Source organism: Hesperophylax consimilis, chromosome 21, assembly GCF_061612785.1.
Source record: "Hesperophylax consimilis isolate HC1 chromosome 21, BYU_Hcon_1.0, whole genome shotgun sequence".
Lineage (NCBI taxonomy): Eukaryota > Metazoa > Arthropoda > Insecta > Trichoptera > Limnephilidae > Hesperophylax > Hesperophylax consimilis.
The window spans coordinates 24074287-24084554 of record NC_142856.1 but is presented as its reverse complement, the minus strand read 5'-3'; the positions used below and the strand labels follow the sequence as shown (position 1 = coordinate 24084554).

Genomic DNA, 10268 nt, shown 5'->3' with positions numbered 1-10268 from the left:
CTCCTGGAGACATACAACTTTGGCCATTTTTCACAGACATGAATGACAAAACATTGAAAATCTATCAATTCGATGTTATAAAATAAACATAATAGAACACCAAAAAGTGCACATAGTATCAGTTGAGCTGCAAATATAGTAAATATAACAAACTTACCAATTTCTGAACCAGCGAAACGTCCTTTCCCCAGACCTGCCATTTTTAAACTGTCAAAAAACCGTTGTGTAAACATTTATTTGAAAAATATGTCAATTTAAAACAGTTACTGACATCTATGAGCAACACTGCAAACTCGAAACTAGTTTGCAATTGATATTATCCTTGGAATCACACCACTTTTATGGATTTTTTATGTCGCTCCCAGGAGACGCGGGGCCTGAGGAGGTTTTAAATGATAAACGACTGATTTACGTTGGAACGCAAATTTATAGCACATAAATTTAAAATTTTGATCCAAAAAAGCTTCTTTTACGATGTCTTAATTTTTATTTTACATTTCATTATACTTGCATAGCAGGTTGGGAAAGATATATTTTTTTAATTATAACCATTAATTGACAAAAAAAGTCAAAATTGCCTTTTAAACCACAAAAAATTGAATTCTTTAATGGCTTATATTTCATAAATTAAAATCAAAATAAAGGAAGTAGTAGTAGAAGTATATCTGTTCCAAGCATTATAGTTCCTAATTTGAAATTTTAGATAAGCACTTTAGTACCAGATTTACTTACAACTCTAAGAACAAGAAGGCTAGTTAAATTATTATTATGCGGCCGAAAACATAATTAATTAGGTACCTACTTTATGTTTAGTATTTATATTATTTATTTGTTAAGAGGAAGCTACAAGCCAAAAATGTGTATATTCTTGGTATACATTATATTGTAGGTAATAGGCATTAAAATCGCTTGACTAGTCTAGAAACGTTCGATTTCAAGCACAAAACTGGTTTTTATTTTTTTTGTAAATAATTTTATAAGAAAGCAAAAAAGTTAATCAAGTGAAACTGTCACAGAAAATCTTAGCTATAATACTGTATTTTTTTAAAGTTGTTTCCAGTACGCGTTCATACATTTCTATTGAAAAATAATAATTTTTTAGTAGTTTACATTTATATTTTTTATTGAGTAATTTATTTGTATTCTACTCAAGCGAAACGATAGGAAAACCTTCAATTTATCTATAGCATATTTTTTGGTATTCATAATGTACACGCATTCGTTATAAAGATTAATCAAAATAGTGATTTAGCATTAAGCTTCGCCTTAATGGGTGAAAGCCAAAATAAAAAATAATAATAAGATATTTATTTGTACACTAGTCATTTTGATTAATTATTGGAGAAAAATAATATAACGTTATTATTTATAGCACTAATTTCGCTCAATTATTAAAACATACCCTGAAATTCGAGTTGAAATTATTTTGCAAATCCTGGGTCATTCTAATTAGTTTGAATGAGCAGAAAATGAGCCTTAATTTTATACAAATAAAGACTTTAAAATAAGGATACACCATAATTTAAAAAATGTCCAACAAAAAAGTGTTTTGCATACGTTGATGTTTGAATACTAACTCAATGTTCACACGCATTATAATATTTTCAATAACCCCTAACCATATTTTTAAAATGTGCAAAATATAAATATAAGACATCGAGCAAAAAATAACGAGTAAAGTGGGGTAAGATTTTGAGTTTTTAACGAAAAACTGTTAGCATACTATTCTCCGCTGCAGTAAAATTGACTAGAGTTTGGATTTTGAACATCAAATTTTGTATTTTACACTATAGAAAAATCTAACTAAATATTTTAGGCTTCTACCAGAGTGCAACTTGACGAACGTCAATATCTCTCAGAGAACTGATAATTTATGAGAGCAACGTAATAGAGACGGCAGTGGAGCAACTGATTTACCAACCCTTTGTCATGTAATACGCAAACGTCAAAAATCAAAATAATCATACGAAATGTCAACAACAAACTGTCAAAATTATGCACATAATAGACAATACACAATATTATGAAAAGTACCCCAATGTATTCCATAGACAATTTAGTGAGTATTCTTTGAAAAAAAAGGTTCGTTCTTGTCCGATCTTGCTACGGCGCTTCTGGCAGTACCGAATCGGCGCAACAAATTGCGCAAAGCGTTTGCACTGGTAGGCGGCGAAATATGTCCGAAATATCCTGTGGGATTGGCGTAATACGAGCGCTATCTTGTCTCTCTCTGAATAATAACATCTCCATAATCTGGAGATAAGTCTGTGTGACATTGGTTTACAGTATCTTTATTGCGTTCGCGTTGTAAATTGTAAATCTTGCGAGAAAAGTGACAGGCGAGACCACGCGAGATGCCTGCCGCTGTTGTAGTTTCCTGAGGATTCGACGAATCGAGATAATTTATTATTATTGCTCTATGTGACACTGGCTGACTGGTGCGATGAGTAGAGAATTGTGTTTTGTTTCCTGTTGCCAATGAAGCCGACATGAATTGTCTAGAGTGAGTAATCTCGCATCCTTTCGGAGAGGAAGTGTCCTAACCTTCCTGACTAAAGATATATCCAGAATTTGACAGTTCGGGAGTGAAGTAGTTGTAGCACTTGACTGATTGCAACATCAGATGGGCGGGAAGTGTGTTGCGCGTGTTTCTTCGGGGATGATATGCCTGTGCAGTAAAGTGATGTCATGTTGTGAAGTGTTTGTGCAAGTGTAAGGAAGTGCTCGCGCTAGTTCAGTGACTATGGATGAGGTATTACTGAACGATCTTCTGGAATGTTCCGTGTGCCTCGACAGGCTGGACACCTCTTCGCGGGTCCTGCCCTGTCAGCACACTTTCTGCATCAAGTGTCTCAAGGTTTGTTCACCCAATAAAATATTCCCATCTGTTTGTGATGCATCTTCTCCAAATCAAACAATCAAGAGTAAGGTAAACATACCTTTAGAATCATTCCTTGAACATTGCCAAGATAACTAGATACTGGGATTCAAAAAAATGTTCCTTCATCATTAGTTCCTATTTCGGCTGCCTGCGTAAATAAGTTAGTAGATCTGAATATGTTGTCTTTTTATAATATCGGCAAGATCCATTTAAAGTATATGATTCGCTTTATCATGACACGTCTAACATGCAACACATTTTTTCATGTATTATCCTTCCTATCGACTGGTTGGTAACTCACTGGACAAATGCGTCGGGTTCCTGGTGTCGTGGGTTCAATTTCTCTGCTAGCTAACTTCTCCACCATTGCATAAACAAAATACCAAAATACAACCATTTCCGCTTATAATGATTGTAGTAGGAGTTTTTCAAATATTGTCAGGTTATTCGTACCCTGGAATTTTGTGTTTTTAAAATTATAAAAAATATCTTAATTGTTGTTTCTCTGACATTAATTTATTATTTCCTGATATTTTTGGTGTTTAGTTCTATGGAATCTTCAAATACCAAATAATATCTGTAGATGCTTCTAGATTAGATAATTATTTGTTAATGTTTGATAAACTTCTCTTTTTGCGTATATTTCTGAGTAATTATAAGTAGGTATGTAGGCTTGGTCTAATACTTAATCATGTCACTTAATCATACTAATATCATAATAAAAGGTCCAAAAGTGACTTTATTTTGTAGCCAACCATCGGTATAGATATATGAATTCACCGTCCAAATCTTAGGATTTATTTTGATTCTGGATATAATTTTTTTTTTTAAAGAATTGCAAACATTTTCGGGTTTTGAATAACCTGAAAATATTTTTATTCTCCCTACTACTGTCATTAAAAGCGATAAACTTTGATTGTGCAATGGATAAAGGATTTAGCTTGCAGACGGCGCCTGGATGCGAACCCGAGGCTTTGGACCAATCTGCCACAAAACGGTTGATTTGCATATACTATCCCACATGATATATATACAGGGTGTCCGGAAACTCGTAGTACAAGCGGGAAACTGGTGAATCTACATCACATTTGGAGTCGATTTTGTAGTATATATTTGATTTGAGCTTTCGTTATCGAGTAAATCGAGTTAGAAGTTGATTTTTTTAAATTTTTTTTTTAATCAAATTCTTATAAATTATTACTGAAGATCAAAGTACCCAACTAATTAAAACTATTTGAAAGTAAAACAAATGAAGAAACTCGGATTTGAAGCATTATTTTGAAATCACCCTTCATTTAATCCGGTGTAATCATAAAATATTTCTGCTCTGCAGGGTTAAAACATCTGTTGTTCAACCCTAAACACCAGAAAAAACTTTAACCCTAAAATAGCCGAAAAATATTTTTTTTTGGTTTTTTTTTTTTTTTTGTGAAAATGCTCAAATCAAAAAACTTGATGTTTATTTGGGTTCCCCATGTGGTGTAGATTCTCCAGTTTCCCGCTTGTACTACGAGTTTCCGGACACCGTGTATATGTTATACCTTCTTCAGTAAATTTTTACTTAACCGCTGCACTTTTGAAAGGCACAAATTGTGGAAATTACGTTTCGTTTCAACTTAATTATTACAAGAAACAACCATTTACGTCAGTAGACATGCAAAAAATAGGTTATTAGTTTCGTAGTTACTTATGCCCGTTTTACATGACACCTTTTTTCATCCAGTTTGTCTAATCGGGACGTGTTCTATTCTGGTAGTTAGTACCATGAGAAACGTGTGTTGGTTATTGGAAATTTTGAACTTTGATTGAATAAAGATGGAAATTTAACGCATCTTTTGCAATGTCCCCTGACTTAAATAATTGTTTCTTGTGGTAATTAAGGTGAAACGAAATGTAATTTCCATAGCATTTGCCTGTGAAAAGTGCAGCGGTTAAATAAATATTTACTCTGCCTATTTTAAATATATTTTCTGGAAAATGTATACATGTAGAGCGAATGGACGGAGAAAGGAGTGCCAGGAGAATATGTGACGTGCAAGTTAACGATTGAAGAAGTTAGGGACTCCTGGGAAGACATGATGGCACTGATGAAGCAAATGATAGAGTCAGTTCATGTCAAGAGTCATTATTAAATGTGCATGTATGAATGTTAATGGAGTGTGTATCAAGAGTCAAGGATGTATGTGACAGTTCATCCTCTCTGCCTACCCTAACGATGACCACAAAAGGAAACGGAAAAAGCATAACGGAAATTCAAAATAATGTTGTTTACATTGATTTATCACATCTTATATATTACAGATAATCATATTAAAATTTTAAAATAAACAGAATATGTGCACAATTTTTTTTCAGTTAAAACATAGATAACTATTTGTAACTAGCTGTCCCCGCAACGCGTTACTGTGGCTCAGTCTGTCTATGTAGATAGAAAACAATAGCACTTGTTGCTTTTACATCTAACAGATGGCGCTGTTTAAAAAAAATTAAGATTTTTGTCCAAGTGTTTGCGCTGTTTTTTTTTTAAAAAAGCACGTTTTTACCTTCATAAGTGATATCTGTATAATATGGGTACATGAAAACACACGCTTGTGACAAACATACATTAATATTTTTATTTATATAGATTCATAATGAAAAAGTTTTACCTTACAATAAAACTTATATTATGTACTTAGCTTTATTTAAAACCTATAAAGTGGGAGATAAACATTACCATTTTGCAGCCAAATCGACGTTTCTTACCAAGTTCGTGTGTAATTCTTAGTTTAAATCTCCCGCCAATGTCACCTGCTAGTTCCTAATGCATCCTTCAGGCGGCGCCAGTAATGGGGACGCCACCAATGATTGTTGCTTTTACATCTAACAGATGGCGCTGTTTAAAAAAAATTAAGATTTTTGTCCAAGTGTTTGCGCTGTTTTTTTTAAAAAAAAGCACGTTTTTACCTTCATAAGTGATATCTGTATAATATGGGTACATGAAAACACACGCTTGTGACAAACATACATTAATATTTTTATTTATATAGATTCATAATAATAATATTGTATGCTAATTCTGAATACCTAATATCAATTTTTTAAAAAATGGAACCCTATTTTTTATCTGAATACAATGAAACAGAATATGAAGAATATAGATTTAAAAAAAAAATAGAACCCATTCTTTTTTATCTGAAATAAAATGGAATACAGATACCAAATATAATTTTATTAAAAATGAACTCATTTCATCATTGTTAAAAATGTACGAACCATTAGCAAAGTTCACCACCAGATACTTTACAGGCTCCTCCCTAGCACCTAGCGGTCAGAGGTAAAACTAGGGCTAACAGATAAAACAGATGTTTTGCCTTATCAATTGGCTTTCTTTGACAGTGTTTGTTTACAATTAGCTTGTCAATGTGTTTTACTTGGTTAGATTATAAAAAGCCTCGCCGACTGGATTCCTTCTTCTTCTCTCCTATAAAATAGTAACAAGCAGTCATTATGGTCTACATACCATTTGTAAAAGTGTTTTGTCCGGGTCGGGAATAATTTAACTCTTTGTAACATTAAATAAGGTGAAATGCAGTTTTGTGCAGTAAAAACAAAAAAAAAAACCATGCGTCTGTTATTGAAGACTTCATCAAGCCCAAACAAATCTTAACAATCATCACAACACTAAAACTTTACCCCAAACCATTCATAAGTCCCCGAGCAACGCTGGGTACACGTCCGCTAGTTTATTATAAAACTAGTTGAAGTGTACCCAGCATTTTTCGAATTTTCTCTAATTTTTATAAATATAATATGCATGTATTTTATATAAACACACTGGAAGAAATTCTCTAAATGATAGTAAAAGCCTTATCAAAATCGGTTGCGTAGTTTAGAAGAACTAACAAACAGACAAACGCAGATAGTGACTTTGTTTTGTACTACTTAGAGATACAATGTATTGTCACGATGACGAATTTACTAAAAGTTTATCAGGAAAACGACATGTAATCCCGTTTTTAATTCATTATGATCTGGGATGCTCCCAAACGTTCCAGACTATTCCCGAACATTCTGCACATATTCAGAATGTTCCGGGAATGTTGTGAAATGCTCTCGAATACTCTCAAATGTTTTCGACCGTTCTAGAAATTTCTATAGGGCGAAACTTCCAGCATATCTTCAAACGCATGCCCTTTAGATATAAACGGGAACCTTCTTTATGGATGGGGGATAGAGGGCTACCACACCATATAACTCCATGATCTGCCGGTACTAAATTCTGAGTTTTAGCAGGATGCACATTGTACACTTACTTTTATAATAAATATTGATTATTTAATTGTGTTTCCTGTAATGATGAATAACTGCATCTTTGAATTAAAATTCGTAAACAAAATCGCTTATTAACAATTTTATTTATCCTTTTGCAAATATGCCATTCATTGTTGATTGTGCAACGTCTTCAATTATATAAACCAATCTTGAATTACCTTTTCTGTTCTTTTTGATATGATGCCCTCGAAACATATAATGTTTCCCACGAATAATAAGAGACAACATACTCTTTGCTGCATGAAGTGTGCTGTATATGCAGTGTATATTATATTAATTGTATAATTTAATGTTTGTTTGGATTGTTACCTCCATTTTAGGTTTGTTGTCTGCCACCTGCATTGTGTTAGGTTGTGTGCTGTTACGTCCGGTTGATTTTTAATGAACAATTGTCTGTTGGAAGCGAGTTAACATGAATTTCTTTGAATAAAGTTGAATAGGTGGTTTGGGCATATAGAGCGAATGAACGAGGAAAGGAGTGAAGGAGAATATATATTTTTTACATTAATATGTCGCTTGCGTGCGGGCTCATCCTGAACAAACCTCTTCCGATGAACCCGGGCACCCCTGCAAAATCATTCAAATGTAGCGAATCACTTGGGGTAACCTATGGCATAGGGTGTTTGTTATCCAATAAATGATTAACCCGCCTCTCAAATTAAATATGACGCAAATGTGAATGGTAAGAGAAGTCGGGGAAGCCCGAGGCATAGATGACACTATCAAGTGAATCAGATACTGGAGTCGGGCCATGTCAATAGTCAGAACAATAGAAGAGTATCATAATGCAATCTTCAATAATTATGCTCAAGCCGTGGACCTTCTTATAAACAAATCAATTATTCTATGTTGATATCGTTACTTGTGCAATAAATTTTATAAGGTAGAAGGTACCAGAGGTTGAGGAACATCCACTTGTTGGGATGCTACTTTCACTATAGTTTTGGTTTAGCAACTATTATTTATTGCGATGCGTTTGTGATGATTTTCTGATTGATATGCGATGCTTTATAGGTGGTATGACGTTCACTTTGCGTCACGGCTGTTGGTTTTAGACTGAATCCCGGACACAGGGGAGAGGTATGAAGGAGTGGAAAAACTGGGGTCGGGAACAAAATTCATTGTCAGTAAACTAATTCTCTATGAATCTACAATTAGCCATTATTGGCGTAAACAAATTATAACTGATTGTTGAGATCGCAATGAATGAGATCCGCAAAGAGTGCAAGGCTGATGTTTGCGTAGTGAGTAAGATTAAGAAAGGGACGCTTAGATGGTTTGGGCAAGTATATCGAATGAGCGAAGAAAGGAGTTTAAGCAGAATATTTGACGCAAATGGTAGCAGAAGTCGGGGACACCCGAGGACGACATTGCAGGATCAAGTGAATCAGATACTTGAGTCGGGCCAGGTCAAGAGTCAGAACAATAGAAGAGTATGTATGAGACTGTAGTTATCTCGGTGTACTAAATGAATGTCTCGTTTTACTCAGTTGGAGCGTTTATTTAAGAATGCACAATAGCAATTAGTTCACAATAATAATGCATTTATTTTATGGGATAAATACGTGTAGGCACGATATTATTTAGCGTGGAATGCAGGCTTTATCTAGGTCAAGGTTACAAGCGCGCGAGGTAGTTGACTGAAGACTGACTACTCGCTGCGTCGGGCCTATTTATATAGCTAGGCCAGCGGTCGTAGTAGCTGTGTGAGACCGCTGTTAAACTACGGGCATGAGCTGGAACTAGATTCTTCTAGTTGTTTCTGCAGCATTGGATTATGCCTAGACCCTTTGTCTAGACACTTCTGGCGAGTGCGCGTAATGCACTTCGCCAAACCAGCAATATTATTGTCGTGGGTAGTTCGCTTCGGACGTCGCAAGTAGGTACTCGTATACGGCGGCGGCCAGTAGTAACACTACGTAACCAAATGTGTTTTGCGAAAAAAGGTCTCGAAGATTCAAAGTCTGTGCATTTTAATATGGGCGTTCTTTCTGGAACATACCAGTAGTATCGATCGCTACAAGACAATGTATGAATGTGAATGAAGCGAGGAGTGTGTGCCAAGACAGAGTTGTTTGGAGGTCCATACTCTCTGCCTATGATACGGCGTGATGGTTATTTAGTTAAAAAGCTTACATCAGAACTGTTTCTGTCTTTGAAGTATAAAATTATGCATAAAAATTTAAAAATATTATCTATTCAAATTTAATTGTTATTGAATATTGCGCGATTGATTCTAGCAGATATTCAAAATAAAATTAACGCAATATGAGTCATACTTATGTATTAAAAGGAATTAAATTATTCCTGTCATACAAGTATTTATTTTGTTCTTCTTTTCAATTTTGTTCTTCAATTCCTTTCTCCTATTCAAAAGCAATATTATATGTGAATTTCAAAAATCTGTTCATTGTTTCATCTCATTGAGACATAACATAACAATTTCACTTAACCCCTCCTGCGTTTGAGGGTCGTATATATGACCGGGTGTAAATATTTTATAAAAGTTTTTTTTCTTTTTTTTTCTATTATGCTGAAATGCTTAATTTTTTTGATATTAGAAAGAAAAAAATAATTCATACCAGTTGGCCTCAAATATTTATACTGGAATCCATTAATAAAATACAAAAAAATAGCCAAAATGAATAATTCATATTTCGCATATGTATTTCATATCGTAAAAATCTGTAAAAATTATTTTTTATTATTTATTTTTATTTATTCCTTTAGATTTACACACAGTACAATATGATACAAGATATAATTAAAATATTTTTAGTGATTATAAATTATTGTACCTTATCAGGTCGAAATTATTGGTTCCTAACTAGGCAAATTGCCCGTTCCAAGGAACCAAAAATATGTGAAAGTAAGTGTGTGATTTGTCTATGTCTATAATATATCTCATTAATGTTTTAATTTGTGATGTTTAATCGTTACAATCTTATAATAGATTCGAACTTGAGGTGTTGTGTATGTTTCAATTGTGTATGAGCAATAATTAGAATAATGGAAGATATATATAGTGTGTGATTAGTCTATGTCTATTTATTATGTGACGTTTTTTAACATT

General features: G+C 33.7%; 1 protein-coding gene across 1 annotated transcript in view; it reads left to right on the top strand.

Annotated features, from left to right (window-relative positions):
* Window positions 1–2154: 2154 nt before the first annotated feature.
* POSH (SH3 domain containing ring finger posh) overlaps window positions 2155–10268 on the top strand; it is a 30766-nt gene continuing 22652 nt past the window's right edge. The window contains exon 1 of the mRNA XM_089644462.1: window positions 2155–2857. Within this exon, the coding sequence (XP_089500588.1) occupies window positions 2744–2857 (114 nt within the window). The 5' untranslated portion in view covers window positions 2155–2743. The remainder of the gene's footprint in view (window positions 2858–10268) is intronic.